The 21,415-nt window shown below is 50.4% G+C and overlaps 2 protein-coding genes across 4 annotated transcripts in view; both read right to left on the reverse strand.

Moving 5' to 3' along the window:
* Positions 1-21,415, reverse strand: part of fndc3a (fibronectin type III domain containing 3A) — a 73,945-nt gene that overhangs the window by 14,810 nt on the left and 37,720 nt on the right. For all 3 annotated transcript variants that reach the window (XM_035385515.1, XM_035385514.1, XM_035385516.1), the window contains 15 exons: positions 15,357-15,433; positions 13,902-14,142; positions 13,309-13,635; positions 12,061-12,119; positions 8,996-9,159; positions 8,126-8,185; positions 7,599-7,737; positions 7,337-7,390; positions 5,765-5,889; positions 5,144-5,318; positions 4,586-4,672; positions 2,334-2,472; positions 1,885-1,953; positions 1,625-1,743; positions 341-446 (listed from right to left, as the gene is read on the reverse strand). In XM_035385515.1, the coding sequence (XP_035241406.1) occupies positions 341-446; positions 1,625-1,743; positions 1,885-1,953; positions 2,334-2,472; positions 4,586-4,672; positions 5,144-5,318; positions 5,765-5,889; positions 7,337-7,390; positions 7,599-7,737; positions 8,126-8,185; positions 8,996-9,159; positions 12,061-12,119; positions 13,309-13,635; positions 13,902-14,142; positions 15,357-15,433 (1,941 nt within the window). The remainder of the gene's footprint in view (positions 1-340; positions 447-1,624; positions 1,744-1,884; positions 1,954-2,333; positions 2,473-4,585; positions 4,673-5,143; positions 5,319-5,764; positions 5,890-7,336; positions 7,391-7,598; positions 7,738-8,125; positions 8,186-8,995; positions 9,160-12,060; positions 12,120-13,308; positions 13,636-13,901; positions 14,143-15,356; positions 15,434-21,415) is intronic.
* On the reverse strand, positions 16,563-19,022 carry LOC118209831. The gene is made up of 2 exons (XM_035385519.1): positions 18,084-19,022; positions 16,563-18,049 (listed from the first exon to the last, which is right to left on the reverse strand). The coding sequence occupies exons 1-2, from the start codon at positions 18,291-18,293 to the stop codon at positions 17,108-17,110; spliced, it is 1,152 nt and encodes a 383-aa protein (XP_035241410.1). The 5' UTR covers positions 18,294-19,022; the 3' UTR covers positions 16,563-17,107.

Here is a 21,415-nt window from a genome sequence, read left to right on the forward strand (position 1 = left end):
AGAGACATGCATGCAGGTCATAAAGAGGCCATACAGTCCTAAACAGGAAGCAGTGATTCTCCATGCCACTCATAAATAAAGAAGCTGGTAAGTTGCCTCACCCAGTTACTTTAGTCTAAATTTACTAGGCATTTTCTGGTAAAAACAAAAAACTAGCAGAAATAAGACCAGAGTTCAGGACAACAAACAGACATGCACACAGACAGACAGACACATACACACACAGACACAGACTAACACACAGACACACACACACAGATAGAGAGACACACAGAGACACAGACACACACACACAGCCACGCCCGGCGGGGTGCAGGGCGGGGCGTGGTGCAGAACTCACCCCAGCGTAGCTGCAGCTCCCTGGCTTTGGGCCGGCCCACCACCCTGGGGGGCAGGCAGGGCCCGGGGGGCACGGCGGGGGTGTGCACCTGCAGGGTGTCTGACAACTACAACACAACCACAGTAAGTCCTCCTGTCACAGGCAAAACCAGCGATCATCCCTGTTCACTAACAGAGGTTACACAGCTGTAAGGTTGCGTTGCGTTCCAGCTATACTAGCATTAGCGGCCTGTTGTGCTCAAGCTGTATTAGCGTTAGCGGCCTGTTGGGCTCAAGCTGTATTAGCGTTAGTGGCCTGTTGTGCTCAAGCTGTATTAGCGTTAGCGGCCTGTTGTGCTCAAGCTGTATTAGCGTTAGCGGCCTGTTGGGCTCAAGCTGTATTAGCGTTAGCGGCCTGTTGGGCTCAAGCTGTATTAGCGTTAGCGGCCTGTTGGGCTCAAGCTGTATTAGCGTTAGCGGCCTGTTGTGCTCAAGCTGTATTAGCGTTAGCAGCCTGTTGGGCTCAAGCTGTATTAGCATTAGCGGCCTGATGGGCTCAAGCTGTATTAGCGTTAGCGTCCTGTTGTGCTCAAGCTGTATTAGCGTTAGCGGCCTGTTGTGCTCAAGCTGTATTAGCGTTAGCGGCCTGTTGTGCTCAAGCTGTATTAGCGTTAGCGGCCTGTTGTGCTCAAGCTGTATTAGCGTTAGCGGCCTGTTGTGCTCAAGCTGTATAAGCATTAGCGGCCTGTTGTGCTCAAGCTGTATTAGCGTTAGCAGCCTGTTGTGCTCAAGCTGTATTAGCATTAGCGGCCTGTTGTGCTCAAGCTGTATTAGCGTTAGCGGCCTGTTGTGCTCAAGCTGTATTAGCATTTGCGGCCTGTTGGGCTCAAGCTGTATTAGCGTTAGCAGCCTGTTGTGCTCAAGCTGTATTAGCATTAGCGGCCAGATGTGCTCAAGCTGTATTAGCATTAGCGGCCTGTTGTGCTCAAGCTGTATTAGCGTTAGCAGCCTGTTGGGTTTGAACTGTATTAGTGCTGGCTGTGTTAGCATTTACGGTGCATTGCATCTGAGCTGTATTAGCATTACCAGTGCTTGTGTTCAAGATGGACTACGATTAGCAATGTGTAGTGTTCGAGCTGTACTAGCATTCCTGGTGTTCAGATGTACTAGCATTTCCAGTGTGTTGAGTTCCAGCAGTATTAGCATTAGCCCTGCGTCGTGTTCCAGCAATATTAGTATTAGCGGTTAAGTTCCAGTTGTACTAACAGAGTTTGGAAAGTGTTAGCGGTATGTCCGCAGTACTCACTGGGCTCTGGCCCCCCTGACTGATGCAGTAGACTCTGGTCTGGTAGGAGGAGCCAGGCTTCAGTCCATCGCAAACACACTCCAGGGCAGAACCTCTGTACACCACCTCCCACAAGGCACCTGGAACACGTGCGCACGCAGACACACAGACACACACACACACACACACACACAAACCAAACGCACAGACACTGTCAAGCATCAATACAATGAGAAAAGCTCCAAGTACTTTAAATTCCGTTTGCTTAGATGGGAACATACCGTTCGATCCTTCTGATATCTCGACAACGTACTCTGTGATTTCTGCTCCTCCATCATCACTAGGGGGCTCTAGACAAAAAACCACAGCACTGAGCGCTCCAGTCCTTAACCTCAAACATCAGTGTTATCAAAAAGGGTGTGATAGGTGTGTGCATGTGTATGTGTCTATGCGTGTGTGTCTGTATGTGTACCTGTACGTGTGCCTGTGTCTCTGTGTGCGTGAGTGTGTGTGTGTGTCTGTGTCTGCGTTTCTGTCCATGTGTCTATGTGTGCGTGTGTCCGTGTGTGTGTTTGCGTACGCATGCATGTGTGTGTGTGCGTTTATGTACACGTGCATGTGTCTGTACTTCTGTGTGTGTGTGTGTGTGTGTGTGTGTGTATGCATGTGTGTGTCAGCGCGTGCATTTGTGCATGCGTGTGTGTGCGCGTGCGCACCATCCTGCACTCACCCCAGGACATCTTGAAGCTGTTGGGGTTCACCTTGCCCCTGACGGCGAGCCTACAGGGGTTTCTGGGAGAGTCGGGGGAGGTGCTGAACTCTGACACCGGGCTGGGGTTGCTTTTCCCCTCCGCGTTATACGCCAACACCTGGGGAAAATCGTGCAGAGAGAGGAAACCCATACGGCTATCAGGAACCATCAAATCATCAGTGTCCTCATAAACACCACCCATCAAATCAGTCTTCTCGTAAACATCACCCATTAAAATCAGTCTTCTCATGAACATGGCCCTGTAGTAACATGATTTATATATATCATAAAGAGGCAAAACAAACCCGATTTGTTGGAAATCAGCATGTTTGCACACAGGGTGCCTCTGGAGGTCACCTGAGCTAACCACAATGCACGTTGACCTGAACCATGGCGGTCATGGGAATTAACAACAAATGCTTCGCAAGCAAAGAAAACAGCACTTGCTTAAATGTTATGGACATCCACCTCGAGGCACATGACCACCTGCAGTCTCTGAAATACTGAAGTGACTCGTTCACAGGTGACCGAGAACAGACAAGAGGGTAAATGCAGCCATTTTATCTCCTGGAGAGTCTCAGCGTCTGCTGGTTCACGTTCGCTCCGTAAAATAAAAAAAAAACAAGATGTAACAAGCTACCTGTGTAGTTAACTGCTTTAATTGGCCAGGTAAGCGCTAAGTAACAACATAAACCTGCAAATGCCACAGCTCTCCAAGGGGGAGATTACTGCTGTAATGCATCTCTATGCCTATCCCGCTGTTCAAACAGAGCCATAAAAATACCGTACGGAAAACTGTAGGAAGTCGGCCTATATAAGGGTCTCTTCTTCATTAGATGCAGAGGATGTGTTCTATTCCGTTCAGCGTGGCCAGGGGATATAATAACTGGGCTGAATTGGTAGGAGGCAGTATTTGTTTACGTTATCATTATCACAAACTCGATTAGGGAGAGCGCCAGAGAGCCCGTCCAACGCGCCAGGAGCCTGTAATCAAACGCTGAGCCGCGAGCGGGTGGCCAAACCACGCGTTTCAGGACGCGCGGGGGTGGCGAGACGGATTACTGCGCTCCTCTTTTTACCGAAACGCAACACAACCTGCCCCCTCCCCGCCCCCCCCACACACACGTCCGCATAGACTCTCTCTCTCTCCCTGGCAACGGTGACGTTCCGGGCGTGCCACACAGAGCGAACGGGGGCGAGCGCACCCCACCGCAGTCAGCCGCAGAGAGGTGGAGGCTGAGCTCAGCCGCTAGCGCTCATAGCACCCGATCCTATGGACACTCCCACAGCAGACGCCATGTTACAGTGACGGTGATAGCCGTGTGATTATAAACTACGATAGCTCTCCCCTTAAAAGAGAAGGGCTGTGCACTGGATGGCGAACCTGAACCAGTAGTGAAAGGCAGAAGAAAAATAAGAGCACAGTTGAAAAAACAGACCAACTGGAAACCATCTTGTGCGTCTAGCATGTCATGCTCGGAGGCTACATCTGACAAAGGCGATATCACAACAAACTAAACAATGCAGTAAAGCTCGCACACCAAACTCACTGTACATCTTTATTAAACAATGTTTGATTCCATATGGATGTTTGTCAGGTTTTCAAAAAAAAAGAAGAAAAAAGATCCCCCCAAGAAGATCCACAGGATGAAAACGTGGTTTGAATAAAGGTGTATACTGAGTTTCAGTGTGCAGGTTTTACTGAATTGTTCACCCAGCCCAGCACCTGGCCTGACGTGTGAATATTCATCACCATTACGTAGGGATATCGCAATAACCCTCACAATATCATAATAACTCACAACGCTCAAGGTCGAAAGCAGAATTCCCAAGGCCGCCGGGGTTCGGCGAGAGCGGAGGTCTGAATGAGAAAGGCTGTTGATAGCGAGGGAGGAGGGCATGGTTTCCAACGCGCTAATTCGCCAGAGATCGTCACCAATTTCGCAGCGTGACACGCTTAAAAGCCATGGGGTATTCATCCTGCTCGCGCCGCCCCCCCCCCCCCCCCCGGGCCCGGTGTCTGACAAAACTCTGCGGAGACTAAATGACGTTAGCCAGGGCGAAGGCGTGAGTCACACCCCCCCTCCCCCCCCCCCCCACTTCCTCCGGAGCGGAGCAGAGCGCTCGAAATGAAAGCCACGTCCCGCTAAGTGGAGATGAAAAGACCCGCCGTCCCGTGGGAAGGAGACAGAGGCCCGCGGCCGCCCCGTCGGACAGGAGACAGCTCTCACCCTGAACTTGTACTTGGTGCTCCGGTGGAGGTTCTTGACTGTGCAGGAGAGCTCGTCGCCGTCGTACCTGGGCTGGAACCCGTAGCCCTAAACGCAGGGGACAAAGCGAGAGAGAGGTGAATATTAACCCCGCGGGGCGAGCGGAGCGACAGACAGAGACAGGGAGAGCTGGGAGTCGGGGGGGGGAGACTCAGGGGTCCTGGAGAACGTCAGTTGGGACAGCGAGTTTAAATGAGCTGCTGAAGCTGAAGACTGTCAGACACAGGGACTGGGACTGCCAGGGCGGGGCCAGTGCCAGTGCAGCAGCCCCACAGTACACAGGACACAGTACATCCACTGCTCCAGTGCTGAGGGGTCGGGGGAAACAGTGGACTACTGAAGTAGATATCAGTGAGGCAGAGGGTGAGCGGGTGATTGTCTGGATGTTGGCGGGTGCTCGTGGGGTTGGGGGGGTGGGGGGGCATGAGCGGGTGATTCTCTGAACGTTGGCGGGTGTCTGTGGGGGGGGGGGGGGGGGGGGGGGGGGGGACAGGTGACCAGGGCGGGGCCTTCTCTCACCGAGCCCTCCTCCTCCATGTCCAGGATGTAGAAGATGTCGTCCTCGGCGGGGGAGCTGTTCGGGCGCTGCCACCGTAAGCAGAGCCAGGTCACGCCAGCCTGCACCAGCTCAGGGCTGGCAGGAACCGCCGGCACGCTGCCCGAGGTGAAGAGGTCAACCGCCTCGCTGTAGCCACTGTGCCACAGAGAGAGAGAGAGAGAGGCTCAGAAGGATTGGCAAGCCTTATACAAATGACATATGCTGACATATACTGTACAAACAATTCATTTTATGATATGATTAAATATATTCAGTAGTACCGCAATATATAGTTACATCTGAATGTGGAAATAATTTGTGCATTTGCCAATACGCTGTGGAGTGTTGCAAGAACATAACTATAAATTTTGTTAAATATATTTTCTAATATATTCCTTTTTGTTTTAGGGAAGAGGGACAGCAGCACTGTGAGCGTAATAAAAAGACAACAGGAGAGAGCTAGAGAAAGAGAAAGAGTGAGTGGAGCGATGAGAAAGGAAAGAAACGTGTGTTAAGCTGTCATATGGGGAGAAGAGAGATTGCGGTATTACTTTAGGTGGCATGTGCAGTTTTCAGTGCCCGCTCTGAACACGGTGCCCTACCTGGTGCCCATGTGGTTTTTGGCTGCCAGGCGGAAGGAGTATCTGGAGGCTGGCGAAAGCTTGGTCACCCGATACTGCTTCTGGGGTCCGTAGTAACACTGCTCAAACTCTCCTGTTCCTTTACCCTGCAGAAGGGCGGGGAGGCAAGACTGAGCTCACACCCTGCCGCTCCCCCCGATCCACTCAGAACACTGCAACAAAACTTCACCCAGCAGCAGAGCGTGGAGCGCCTCCACACTCACACCCTGCTGCTCCCGAACCACTCAGAACACTGCAACAAAACTTCACCCAGCAGCAGAGCGTGGAGCGCCACCACACTCACACCCTGCTGCTCCCCCCGATCCACTCAGAACACTGCAACAAAACTTCACCCAGCAGCAGAGCGTGGAGCGCCTCCACACTCACACCCTGCCGCTCCCCCCGATCCACTCAGAACACTGCAACAGAACTTTACCCAGCAGCAGAGCGTGGAGCGACTCCACACTCACACCCTGCTGCTCCCCCCGATCCACTCAGAACACTGCAACAAAACTTCACCCAGCAGCAGAGCGTGGAGCGCCTCCACACTCACACCCTGCTGCTCCCCCCGATCCACTCAGAACACTGCAACAAAACTTCACCCAGCAGCAGAGCGTGGAGCGCCTCCACACTCACACCCTGCCGCTCCCCCCGATCCACTCAGAACACTGCAACAAAACTTTACCCAGCAGCAGAGTGCGGAGCGCCACCACACTCACACCCTGCTGCTCCCCCCGATCCACTCAGAACACTGCAACAAAACTTCACCCAGCAGCAGAGCGTGGAGCGCCTCCACACTCACACCCTGCCGCTCCCCCCGATCCACTCAGAACACTGCAACAAAACTTCACCCAGCAGCAGAGCGTGGAGCGACTCCACACTCACACCCTGCTGCTCCCGAACCACTCAGAACACTGCAACAAAACTTCACCCAGCAGCAGAGCGTGGAGCGCCACCACACTCACACCCTGCTGCTCCCGAACCACTCAGAACACTGCAACAAAACTTCACCCAGCAGCAGAGCGTGGAGCGACTCCACACTCACACCCTGCTGCTCACCCCGATCCACTCAGAACACTGCAACAAAACTTCACCCAGCAGCAGAGCGTGGAGCGCCTCCACACTCACACCCTGCTGCTCCCCCCGATCCACTCAGAACACTGCAACAAAACTTCACCCAGCAGCAGAGCGTGGAGCGCCACCACACTCACACCCTGCTGCTCCCCCCGATCCACTCAGAACACTGCAACAAAACTTCACCCAGCAGCAGAGCGTGGAGCGCCACCACACTCACACCCTGCCGCTCCCCCCGATCCACTCAGAACACTGCAACAAAACTTCACCCAGCAGCAGAGCGTGGAGCGCCACCACACTCACACCCTGCCGCTCCCCCCGATCCACTCAGAACACTACAGCATCGGCTGCAGGACGGGGATACGATGTAATGTCACGTAAACTAATGAACGCACAGGCAGAGTCAGTTTAAAAACAGCCAGTTTCCATCCCCCCAGGTCCCCTCGTATGACACACACAGAAACGGGGCCCTGACTCTACCTCATCCCACTGCAGGACGTAGTTCTGGATTTTGGAACCGTTGTCACAGGGAGCCTAAGAGAGGAACACAGGCATTACAGTCATTCATTAATTAATTAATTCATTAGCGAAAACCACACATCAGAGATTTTATATATGTGATAAATATATAAATTAGATATTTAACAGGCGAGTAGATCAGTCAGTTTGCTGTCACAGAGCAGCTCAGAATCTGCTGTTACTTTCTGTCCAAACTGAATGGCCGGGGTCTGCAGCGCAGTACCTTCCACTGCAGAGTGAGGGCGCTCTTGGTCCCGCTGCTCTTTCTGGGCGGGCTGGGGGTGTCCGGCTCACAGCTGAGCGTTGTGAAGCTGACGGGCTCAGAGACACTGCCCTGTAAACTGTTATACAGGGCCTGGACCCTAGAGGTCGCCAAAGACACCATGTATGTTAGTTCACAAATAAGCACACTGCACCAAATGACACAGTCTATACAAAACACAGCGTACCTAATGACATAGTACACATAAGCACAGTACACAATAACACAGTCACCTAATGACACAATCCATATAAGCACAGTCATCCAATGACACAGTCCACATAAACAGAGCATACCTAATGCCCCATCAAAATAAACACTGTGCACCTAATGACACGGTACATATAGACACAGCACAGCTGATAATGTATGTGTATGTAGTGCATCCCACTGCCACTCTGTGTGTAGGGCCTTTGGCTTTTGGATACACAAGGTACACTTCATGGGGGATCGATAGAAAAGCAGAGCATAATCTGAACTTCACCAACCTTGCATGGTAGTCTGTTGCTGGTCTTAGGTCTTCCACTGTTGCACTTAATTCTGGGCCACTAATGAAAGATGAGAAAGAAAAGAGTAAGCACTCTTATTCAGGGTGAAGTATAATGCTCACTTCCTCCGAAACATAATACAGCTAGTGATTAACTGAAGCCATTCAAGTGAAGTACCTTCACCTTTACATTACATAACATTTATCTGGCAGACGCTTTTATCCAAAGCGAGTGCAATAAGTGCATACCGAAGGTCATTGGAACAACTAGAAAACACAGGTCCGATAAGGTACAATACTCATTATGTAACAGTTGTCCATAGCCATGAACACATTAAGTCCAGTTCACACAGTAAGCATAAGCTAGGTCAGAAAGTAAGTCAAACTTGGAAGCATGACAACAAGCTACAACATCAAGATACCGACTTGTACTAACTGCTACACTAACCCCCGCACTCACCTGTACACAGCCTTGTACTAACCGATACACCACCCTCCTCACTCACTTGTATGCAGCCTTGTACTAAACGCTACACTACCCTCCACTCACCTGCACACAGCCTTGTACTAACCGCTACGTCTACCCTCCTCACTCACCCGTATGCAGGCTAGTACTAACCGCTACACTACCCTCCTCACTCACCTGTATGCAGCCTTGTACTAACCGCTACACTACCCTCCTAACTCACCTGTATGCAGCCTTGTACTAACCGCTACACTACCCTCCTCACTCACCTGTACACAGCCTTGTACTAACCGATACACTACCCTCCTCACTCACCTGTATGCAGCCTTGTACTAACCGCTACACTACCCTCCTCACTCACCTACATGCAGCCTTGTACTAACCGCTACATTACTCTCCACTCACCTGTACATGGCCTTGTACTTGCCGTCCTTGCCGCTGCTGGACAGGGTGACCTCGTAGTTGAAGGGTCCTGAGCTTTTTTGGGCCTCTGGGGAGCTCTCCTCGTTCCCCGGCGCCACCGGGGCGGCCCATTTCAGCTGCACCGTCCGGGCCTGGACCTCCACCACCTAGACACAAAAAAAAAAAAACTATGAAAAAGAAAGAAAAAGCCCCAAATAATACTATTCGCGCATTCATTTTTGAACACAATCAATAAGAAAACAAAGCATAAGAGTAGTTGAAGCAAGTGAAGAATTATGATTAGGCAAAAGAGTAATTCTAAGGAATATAAACAGCACAATAATTTCAGACTTGACATGAGACACAAATGGCTCATATCTACAGAACTCAACTGCAGCTCAGCTCATTCATGACCCGAGCAGTGGCAAATACTTTGACCAGTAGAGGGCGCCAAACCACAAGGAAACTCCACCCCAGATCATAGCCTGAGAAAGACGCTCAACTTCTAGTTGAGAGCACTGCACCTTCGTCTACCCAGACACAGCCTGAATCTACAGGAGCAGTTTAAAATGCTGGTTCTGCAGTTCTGCTGATGGTGTCTGGATTTGTGCTTGGTTTCTGGCCTTACATATGATAATGACTCGGCACCGACAAACCAAACCATTGTTCATTTGGACCTCATTTGCATACTGTCATGTATAAATATCCATATGGTGGCCATTTCTTGTAATGCAAACTGTTAAAAACTTGGACAAATGAGCACCTAGCAGGACCAAAATATCACTGCAAAAATGACAGAAAACTATATTTGGTCTTGAAAACTAATTTTATAAAATGGCAGGCTTCATAGCAACAAATTACACAAAATATTACTAGTGATATGAGGAGGATGTAGACAGCACCAATTTTAATGGCCAAATACTGTGAACATTTCCCTAAAATACGGAGAACCCTTCCCTAAAAACGGCAGTAGAATCTAACAGAGGGCCATACCGCGTAGCCCACACAATGAGCAGCAGCAAATCTTCTATACTTTATGGGAATTTTAAATAACTGGGGAAATAATAATGTTAAAAATGGACAAGATGAAAGGCAGGCAATAGTACCACTAGGGCTACTAAGTCCCCTGTGAATTTGGAGGATTCATCAACAAAGAGTTTCCTTTTTTTGCTGGGAAGAGATATGCAAATGCCCCACTAAGACTGCATCTCGACTCCCCTCCCCTAGGCCCTTCCGTTATATAGGTTTGCCAATTGCCATCGCTGTGGTTGTCACTTTTGTTATTGCATGCGTTTTACAGCGTGCCTGGTTGCTTCATCGATGTGGTGATGTGAAGTTACATTCTCTGGAATTGCCAGTGCTTCTGGTAAATAACTAAAATGCAATGTAATGCAATAATGTCTAAGAAATACACATTCAATGTAATGCAACGTCCTATAATGGTACACTAAACACAACACTACATCTTAGAATGTCACACTAATTGTAATGCAAGATGTCTTGGAGCCACACACTTGATGTAATGCCATGTCAAAGAATGACAGACAACAGCAATGCAACAGGTCTTAACATGACACCCTGTAATGCCACATGTCTTAGAATGACACACTCAATGTAATGCCACATGTCTTAGAATGACACACTCAATGTAATGCAACATGTCTTAGAATGACACACTCAATGTAATGCCACATGTCTTAGAATGACACACTCAATGTAATGCAACATGTCTTAGAATGACACACTCAATGTAATGCAGCATGTCTTAGAATGACACACTCAATGTAATGCAGCATGTCTTAGAATGACGCACTAAATGTAATGCAGCATGTCTTAATATGACACACTAAATGTAATGCAGCATGTCTTAATATGACACACTAAATGTAATGCAGCAGGTCTTAATATGACGCACTAAATGTAATGCAGCATGTCTTAGAATGACACACTAAATGTAATGCCACGTCTTAATATGACGCACTAAATGTAATGCAACAGGTCTTAGAATGACACACTAAATGTAATGCAGCATGTCTTAGAATGACACACTAAATGTAATGCAGCATGTCTTAGAATGACACACTAAATGTAATGCAGCAGGTCTTAATATGACGCTCGATGTAACGCCACGCGTCTGAGACGGACACACTCGATGTAACGCCACGCGTCTGAGAAGGACACACTCGATGTAATGCAGCATGTCTGAGAAGGACACACTCGATGTAACGCCACACGTCTGAGAAGGACACACTCAATGTAATGCAGCATGTCTGAGAAGGACACACTCAATGTAATGCAGCATGTCTGAGAAGGACACACTCGATGTAACGCCACGCGTCTGAGACGGACACACTCGATGTAACGCCACACGTCTGAGAAGGACACACTCGATGTAACGCCACGCGTCTGAGAAGGACACACTCGATGTAAGGCCACACGTCTGAGAAGGACACACTCGATGTAACGCCACGCGTCTGAGAAGGACACACTCGATGTAAGGCCACACGTCTGAGAAGGACACACTCGATGTAACGCCACACGTCTGAGAAGGACACACTCAATGTAACGCCACACGTCTGAGGACACACTCGATGTAACGCCACACGTCTGAGAAGGACACACTCAATGTAACGCCACACGTCTGAGAAGGACACACTCAATGTAACGCCACGCGTCTGAGAAGGACACACTCGATGTAACGCCACACGTCTGAGAAGGACACACTCGATGTAAGGCCACGCGTCTGAGAAGGACACACTCGATGTAACGCCACACGTCTGAGAAGGACACACTCGATGTAACGCCACGCGTCTGAGAAGGACACACTCGATGTAAGGCCACACGTCTGAGAAGGACACACTCGATGTAAGGCCACGCGTCTGAGAAGGACACACTCGATGTAAGGCCACGCGTCTGAGAAGGACACACTCGATGTAACGCCACGCGTCTGAGAAGGACACACTCGATGTAAGGCCACGCGTCTGAGAAGGACACACTCAATGTAACGCCACGCGTCTGAGAAGGACACACTCGATGTAACGCCACGCGTCTGAGAAGGACACACTCACCTCAGGCTTTCCGACAGCGGACAGCACAGACCTGAGCGTCTCTGCCTCTTCATCCAGCTCTGCAAAATGAAACAAAGCCCACGATTAGGAGAGGAACGCCGCCGGAGACACTAATATCTCATTTATTAAAAGGGCATGTTGTAGTTTCGCTCCCGAGCAGGGAGGGTAAGTGAGCATAGAATGAAATGGACCGCTTTAACTGGCGCGGGCAGCTGTCGGCTCCCTGGCCGGCCCACCGTTTTAAAGGGATAAAATGATAGCACAGCGGCGGCTGAGGTTTTTAAATCCTTTCCCCCACAGCAGGGCATGCTGGGCCGGGTGAAGCCGGTCAGCGGAGGACTTGATTGATGACTCAGGTGGAAGTTATGTAATCAGGGGAACTACCAAAACTACCATCCTACCATCTCTCCCTCTCTCTCTCAGTCTCTCCATCTTTCTCTCTGTGTGTCTCTCTCTCTTGGTCTCTCTCTCTCTCTCTCTTTCCCTCTCCGTTTCCCAGTCTCTTTCTCTCCGTCTCTCTCTCTCAGTCTCTCTCTCTCTTGGTCTCTCTCTCAGTCTCCCTCTCTCCCTCTCTCCCTCTCTCCCTCTCTCCCTCTACTCCCTCTACTCCCTCTCTCCCTCTCTCCCTCTCTCCACGGTGCAAACGAGCGGTAGCTAACTGCTAACGGCGCGCCCCTGTTCCCACGCCCTCTCTCAGACAGGAGCCGGGCAGACACCGCGTAACAGGCGTAACCAAACTGAGACTGGAGAAAAGGAGAAAATGCCCCAGCTCACGCCAAAATGACGCACCTCAGCACGCTAACTGCACACCCTGGAGCACTGTCTGTTCCCACTGTCTGCCCCACATGACCCCCTGCGTAGGCTGGCTTTCGTCCCGACCAAAACTGCGATCCCACAATTTTAACAAACTGCTCATTTTTCTTAATTGCATTTTTCATGTTTAGAGGGATTTTTTTACCCTCTGCAGCCACACTGTCTGAAACAGCCGTGATTGCCATGAAGAAGAAAAGTCCCATGTTCACCTTGCTCTATACTGCAAAGGACTGCATAAAGAGAGGGAAAAAATATGTTCTAACTGATCAAACTAAAGACTGAGGTGAGAATCAACAGGCTCCTCATTGGTGGAAGCGTGGACACATGGGCACTAAAACTTCTAAAAAAAAATTCCCACAGGACATCAGGAAATGCAATGGAGGGATAGAGTGATAGAGGGAAGGGGGGATGAAGGACGCGGAGGGACCCTCGAACCTTCCGCCTCGGTCTCGATGCACGGGCCGGACTTGGTCTTGCCCGCCTGCTTGCCCCTGGCGGTCGCCGTGGCGACGGCCTGGCACTGCTCGTGCTCGGCCTGGGTCTCCACCCCGTTGGGCACGTCCGGGGAGGGGGTGGAGCAGTGGTTCTTCTGCGGGGAGGGAGGGGGGCTGCTGGGCCTGTCCTTGGCGCCTCCTCCTCCTCCTCCTCCTCCCGTCTGTCGCTCCTTCAGCTTGCGCTGCAGCCTCTCGTACGCCTTGTTGGCCCTCTCGTCCCGGTGCAGCAGCGGCGGCCGGCCGTGCGGGCCGTGGGAGTCGGCGGGAACTGCCGGGAGAAGCGCATCAGAGACGCACGCGCCGCGTCACCAGTCTCCCACACGCAATCAGACATTAAACCCAGCGAGAGTCTTACAGAAAAACACATATCTCCAATTGAGCCAGTCAGGGTGGAAGCCAATTCCACTACATTCCCATTCATAAAATAATCACTGCATAATTCTGAGTTAATGAGCTGAAGAATGTCCCATAATGCCTTTGTGTGGAGGATTCTGTGATATGTATTTGGGGGAGAGTGTGTCTGTATTCCCGCACCTTGCTCTGAGTAGATCTGGGCAGCGTGGTACTGGGGGATGTACTGGGAGCTCAGGTCCGGCACCCCGCCGGCCACGCCCGTGTACATGGGGTGGGGCGGGGGCGGGATCATGGCCGGGTGCGGGATGAAGGCCGGGAGGTGGGCGTGGGGGGGCGGGGCGTGCAGCGGGGAGTGACCGCCGGGGTGGTACTCCGGCTGAGGTAATACCAGGACCCGCCGAACCCCATTCTCCTCGATGATCTGAGAGAGAGAGAGAGAGGGACGGGGGGAAGAGAGAGAGAGGGGGGAGAGAGGGAGAGAGAGGAGGGGGGAGAGAGAGAGAGAGAGGAGAGAGAGGAGGGGGCAAGAGAGAGAGAGGGGGGAAGAGAGGGAGAGAGGGAGGGAGCGAGATTTGAGTTTGAACAAAGCTTTATTGTACAATGCATACAGCTATAACAGCAAAAATAAAGAAAAAACTAAATGATGTTACATATTGGGAAACTCAAACAAAAACATCTAAGTAAATTGGCATGTTATTTGGCCCTAAACCAAGACTACATTGCGGCAGACTACCTGAAGTGAAAAACCGAAAGCTAAGGAAAACATTGACGAAGTACAGACTGAGCGAGCACAGCCTGGCGATAGAGACAGGCCGACACAGGCAGTCCTGGCTGCCCAGGGAGGAGAGGCTGTGCTCCCGCTGAAACAAAGAGCAGGTACAGACAGAGCTGCACTTCCCCATTAAATGTGAAAACTACAAACACATTTCTTCCCAAAACTCACAGAACAAGTCCCAAACTTCCCAAAGCTACCTGAATCACAAAAAATTCAAATTTTCCTGGGAGAGGAAAGGTGTTGCCAAAATGTGGCTGCACAATATCTACCTGCCACAGCCTGAGGGACAGTTGTGACGTTCATAAATTATTATTTTATTAATTATCTTCATCCAATAATCATTAGTCTCTGTATTTGTATTTGTTATGTGATACTGGTTTATAGTTCATGACATTGCACTATAGTTTAAATGCATTGTAATGTGTTTTACAAAGCTTTGGCAGCACATACTGAAATATGTCATGCCAATAAAGCATTTTCAATTTAATTGAATTGAGAGCACATGAGGGGACCTGTGCACATATACTTGTGTGTGTTTGGGTGCAGAACAACAAACAGGATAGAGAACTTGGAAGCTAGAGGTTGCAGGTTCAAATCCCAGACAGGCCTCTGGTACAGGTAGTGCTGCATGCGGATCTCTTAAGCTGTGAAAGATCTCTGTGTGCACAGGCCCCTGCCAGCTACATTTCCCAGTGAAGGTAAAGGACGGTGGCTGGCGGTCGCCCTCCGTAACCGTGGGCTGCCCCCAGCGCCACTGTGACATCACCGTTGCCATGGAGACCGGAACTCGGAGGAGGAGGAGACGGAGGCGGTGATGGTAGCAATGAGAGCGGCAGTCGCAGACGTGGGTGGGGCCTTACCTGTGAAACGTATCCTGGAGGCACAAAGATTGGAGGCACTGAACCATTTGGGGACATCATGGGGACCTGAGCAGGACCTGTGAGAGCAGGAGAGATGATCACTGTACCCTCTGCGCCATTGTCACGGACCGCCCAAAAATATGGACCAAGGCACTGTGACGTCACCCACTGACTCGCCATGGGCTTGGTGAGAAGCATTTTTGAAGCCCGGGAAGTGCAGTTTGTGGGTGCCGCCATGTTGTACAAATTAAAGCTCAGAGGGACAGTAGGGACATTAGAAGAAGGAAAAAAAAAAAAAAAAACACCCATTGCAACTACGTTTTCTTGTGGGGGGGAAAAATTATTGGCTTTGTATTTTGATCGTATTGACTTGCATTGAAAGAGGTAGCTGAAATACCTATACTTGAACCAACCACAGTGGTGCTAGTGAGCAATGTCTCAAGACCAGGAAGTGAGCTTCAAAAACACAGCCCTTGGTTATTATCAGGCATAGTTACACAATCATGTGACAGTGACTTTACAACGACCTGTTTGGTGACAGGAAAGACATTGAAGTAGCACTGTTGCATCTTCAACTGGAAATGAACAGCAATATAAAGTCTTCTGCTTAACCCCTAATATAGTGCCCACTTTTAGTGTAGTCAAAACACTTGACTACAGGCATAATCCTGGTCTCTTCTGAAAGGTAACGGTTGGGAGTTTGTTTTCCAAGAGTCAGAATTACTGAAAATATTACTGAAACAAAGTAACAGAAGCTCAAACACAAGTTTTTTTCTCAGCTAAAAAAAGCTTCTTTTTTGAGTGGATACAGATACTTGTGGCTGAGCCTGTCTAGGTGTGATATTATGGGTCTTTAAGAGGTGTAAAATACTATATATTGTATACTATATTCTTGTGGAAGAAATGTGCTGAAATTAGCTCCCTGTCCCCCAGCCTATCACCCATCTCTCTCCCACTCCCTCTCCTTGCTCTCCACTTGCCACCTCCGGCAGCAGTAGGTCTGGAAGATTGTAAAAGTAACTACATTAGCTCTAGTCACTAATTCTCGGGACTTGTTTACCAATTCATTGACTGAGGACCTTTGAAGAAGGTAGCAGAAGTTAGGCAGCCCAGGTCAAGTTGTTGCTTGCGCATGGCGGGGTCTCATTGGCTACACTGAGGGACTGCTTGGCCAATACTAATCAGAGAACCTTGTAGGTGGGCTCATCTTGTTCCAGAGGGTCTATACAAACTGGAGACAGTAACATTTCCTATGTACACGGTACACTCTTACACTCTTACGAGTGTATGCAAAGGTGAAACTGACAAAAATGATAATTCATCCAGAGAATTGCTAAGCAAATAATGGACATTGTATCGATATTTCTTTGAGTTGGCATGTTCTTGGGACTAAAAACCACCATGGATTTTGTTTGCTGGACACTTGCCGTGATAAGGATACAGACTTCACCGTGATTCTTGTGGCCTGAGGATTTCCAAAAAGGCACAGGTAAGGACCCCGCCCCCCCCCAAGCCTGTTTTTCATCCCCACTTGTCACAAAACAAAGGACTGCTGTCGCCAAAACATTGGCATCGTAAAATAGTTTATAGAGAGAACTGCGAGTTACCACACTTTGAAATGGAATATTTACGAAACCAGATTGTTTTTACAGTGAAATTTTCAATCAATGGAACCCCATTCCGGGAGTCAACAGACCTAAATTAAGTAATGCAATATGCTAGCTCAGCAGGATGCTGCAATGAAACTTAAATTAACAGTGTTTGTATGTGTGTGCGTGGTTGCGTGTGTGTGTGCATGAATGTGTGCGTGCCTGTGGGTGTGTCTGCAGGTGCTTGTGCATGTGTGCGTGTGCGTGTGCGTGCGCGTGTGTTCTTCGAGTCCCTTTGTGACTCATGCAGGAATGCACTATGCGGGACTGCGCTAACGAGCTCCAGTTCACTCGCATGCGTTCGAATCTGCGCAGCAAGCAACACAAAGCAGGGAAAACAGCCCAGACGAAATCCAGAGCTGGCCCAGAGAGGCCCACCTGCCCCGCAGGCGGGGGGCGGAGAACGCTGCAGAACCGCCAAAATAACAAACAAACAAAGTCGCACGGGCCTGGCGTGAGATATGGGCCAGCAGACAGCCAGCAGGGCCCCAGCTCCTCTGTGGAGCCACCACTCTGGCTTCTCTCCACATGCAACTCTGAGGAGACCAGGACCAGGAGGTCTGGAGACAGACGAGCGCCGCACACCCAGAGTAACCCAGCGGGTCTGGAGACAGGCGAGCGCCGCACACCCAGAGTAACCCAGCAGGCCCGGAGACAGGCGAGCACCGCACTCCCAGAGTAACCCAGCGGGCCCGGAGACAGACGAGCGCCGCACACCCAGAGTAACCCAGCGGGCCCGGAGACAGGCGAGCGCCGCACACCCAGAGTAACCCAGCGGGCCCGGAGACAGGCGAGCGCCGCACACCCAGAGTAACCCAGCGGGCCCGGAGACAGACGAGCGCCGCACACCCAGAGTAACCCAGCGGGCCTGGAGACAGGCGAGCGCCGCACACCCAGAGTAACCCAGCGGGCCTGGAGACAGGCGAGCGCCGCACACCCAGAGTAACCCAGCGGGCCCGGAGACAGACGAGCGCCGCACACCCAGAGTAACCCAGCGGGCCTGGAGACAGGCGAGCGCCGCACACCCAGAGTAACCCAGCGGGCCTGGAGACAGGCGAGCGCCGCACACCCAGAGTACCCGCTTACGGTGTACGGAGCAGTCCTGCTGCTCAGGCTGTAGCGAAGAGCAAGGCATGATGGGAAAGCGCTCGCAAAGACCCATGGCAGACAGACACTCACGCACGCACACACACAGACTGCAAACACTCACGCACGCACACACACAGATTGCAGACACACACACACACACACACATGCCCGTGGAGACACACACACACAAATACTGCATACATACACACACACACAATCATTCACTCAGCATTGAGGACACACGGTCCCCAAAAGCCAAGCTTTGGCACACAGTGTGCCTGCAGGAAAACACAATAAAAACCTCTGTGCACCTGTGGAACAGTCCAACATTACACATTTATTACAGCCTTTCCCACTACATCAAAAATCTACTTTATTTATTAAATGTCAGATTCACTGCCATCATCCAAATATATATTGGTTAATAATGCTTTTATTGAGTTAAGCCAATATTAAGTATAGCTTGTTCTACATTTGGAAAATTTGTGATTGTTTCACAATGTCTTATTTCTTAACACTGGTCTGCTTCAATGTCTTATGATCTCATAGTTCCAATCCCTTATGGGTGAGCTGTCATCTGACAAATTTACCTCAGTAAGTGAAGTTATTAATTTAGCCAACGCTGACGGCTACACTGACAATTTCAAGTAAAAATACATAATTTTCGCACACGGACATGATGAGGTCACGGCAGAGATATTCTTTTGCAAAATCAAGCAGCTGACCTCAAAATGAGCCACATTAGCAGCAAGGACAGTGACTCAGAAGCCTGTCTTTAAGCACAGCTCTCCACCAGCTCTATGAGCAAACACAACTGAACAAACGGATAAAAAGTATGAATCAAACAGCAAGATGAGCATGTGCAAATGGAAGAAATGTACGTAGTACTTAAAACTGAATGCCAGCAGAAAAAGTTGGCATCAGGTTAAATACTTAGATAATATAATATATAATTAGAAATACACAGTTATCACCTCCACTCTAGTGATGTGAGTCTTTACAGTCTCTTATCTCTTGAAAAGTTGGGTTTCAGATATTTCACACCTTACAGTTGGAACAATCTTAAATTTAAACAAATTACTTCCAATTGCTGACTTCAAACATGTAATTAATGACTCTGTGACAGATTACGCTCCGTTTTTAACCTTTTAACTGTTTAATTTTTAATTACTGTTACACTGCTGTCTCATTCCCCATTAATGTTCGGTACTCGTCTGAATACTGCCTGGCGTAGCTCTGTGTTTTATGTCCGGTCCCCCTTGCAAGAGAGATTTTGGTCTCAGTGGGGTTTTTCCTGGTTAAATAGCAGCTAAATAAAATACAAAAAATATAAAAAATAAAAAATATAGACTTGATACTCTACATTAAATACACAAAAAAAATGGAAGAAGGCTCGATAGTTTCTAGCCAGTAAAAAAAACAAGCCTACATGAGCTGGACACCATTAGGCCTATATATTCTTCTGCCCTTAAAAATAGCCTGAGCCAAAGCGAATCTCAGCGATGCGGCCACGGTGAGGCCGCTGAGTGAGACTGGCTTTCTGAGGGACTCTTCCGGTTCGTTACGGCGGATCTGGGCTCTCCGTCCCGGGGGCAGAACCGGCAGCTCACGCAAACACACGAGTTTAGCCTGCTTCTGTCAGGCACAAAATCTGAGCGCGCTCGCCAGTTAAAGCAGGAAGTCAAGTACGCACGCACGCACACGGACACGGACACGGACACGCACATTCCGCCGACCTCCGGATCATGGGGTGGGGGGGTGGGGGGGACGGAGCGGTATTTACCCAATGACAACTCGACAGCGTGCCCTTCCGCTAATAAACCACTGGGAGCGGCCATCTTGGCTCCGCCGGCAGTGCCGTTTCGCTGGTGGAGGTGCGAGTTCCAGGCGCGCCCTTTCGCGAGCCACTTTTTCCACTTCGTTTGGCAGCACGCAACAGGTAACGCGCGAGCGCGGCGCCTCCCACCCTTCCCCCGGCAAGATGCGCAAATTAATTATCGGGATTCTCCACACGGAAACAAGGCGATCTTTAGTCATCCACCTTCCTGAGCGAGCGAGCAGTGGCTCTGCGTCGGCATCGTTCACATGCATTAAGACCGGTGCTTTACTCACACACAACCCCAGGAGTCAGAGCGGTTAGCCTGATCTGTAACGCCAGTCCACACAACTCAAATGTTTCCATTTGTCTCTCCTTCACGCTGCACGTCAGATTAATGTAATCTGCGCACTGTAACTTAACGAACGCTCTTCTGCAGCGCGAGCAGTCTGTCTCTTAGGGACTCCGAGCACAAGACAGGCAGTTTAAATCAAACTGCGCTGCGTACGAATCTGCAGAGAACGGGTTCAGCTGATTTCAGCACGCAGAGTAATTGCGTGTGGGAGTTTAAAGGGTGTCCTTAATGGTCCTTTGATTGTACGCTTCCTCGACTGATCGACTAGCAGAGTGAGAGAGACGCACCTGGTCTGAGCACCGACGGTGCAAGAGGTTGACCTTTGACCTGTTCTTCCTCACGGTATCTCATATCACTCCCCTTCCCGGAGAACTCCCCCCCCCACCACCACCCCCCACCTCACCCGTCGGACACATTGCCACAGAGGAGCTGAAAAGACGTATTATTAGCATCTGGCTAATGTGAGAACTGATGAATCACACCCACCTTGATATTCAAAACTACCCCAGGGAGGGAGGGAGGGAAGGAGGGAGAGACACAGAGAAACAGAGAGAGAGAGATACATAGACAGAGAGAAAGACAGGGAGAGAGAGAAAAAAACAGAAACAGAGAGAGAGGCATAAAGGGAAGGTGAGAGAGAGAGTGACATAGAGACAGAGAGAGGGAAAGGGGGGGGGGGGGGGGGGGGCGAGGTGGGGAGAACGCCCACACTCTGACATCAGACTGACGCATGAATGCTGCACTCAAACACAAAAGAAAAGGCTGCCCCCCCCCCCGCCCGCCCGCCCCTTCACCCCCCCCGAACCAACTGCAGTGCGCTGACGTGGCCGGCGAGGACACTGGCCCTTCGGAAAAAGCCAGAGCGCACGAACGCGGAACAGGGCCCGGCGCTCGCCGGGAACCGCACACCGCGAAGAGCCAAACAAACAAACCCCTCCCCACCGCTACGCCGCACGCCCCCGACCCTGCTGTACACCAGCTGATAAAGCCTGCAGAACTGCACGTCGCACAGCTACGCTCCCCTCCCCCCCGGAACACACACACACACACACACACACACACACACACACCCCAACCTCTCACAGCGCGGCTTAAACAACAGCACCTGACAGCTAATAGATAAGGGAAGAGGTCAAAGGTCATCTCACAT

This window comes from Anguilla anguilla, chromosome 12 (assembly GCF_013347855.1).
Source record: "Anguilla anguilla isolate fAngAng1 chromosome 12, fAngAng1.pri, whole genome shotgun sequence".
Classification (NCBI taxonomy): Eukaryota; Metazoa; Chordata; class Actinopteri; order Anguilliformes; family Anguillidae; genus Anguilla; species Anguilla anguilla.

Bases quoted from the DNA above. Each gene is read 5' to 3' on its own strand.
- LOC118209831 (XM_035385519.1), bottom strand. From the start codon at position 18,293: ATGCAGTATTTGTGTGTGTGTGTCTCCACGGGCATGTGTGTGTGTGTG. The intron at 18,050-18,083 runs GTACTCTGGGTG...GCCTGTCTCCAG, and splicing joins GCTCCGTACACCGTAAGCGG to GCCCGCTGGGTTACTCTGGG.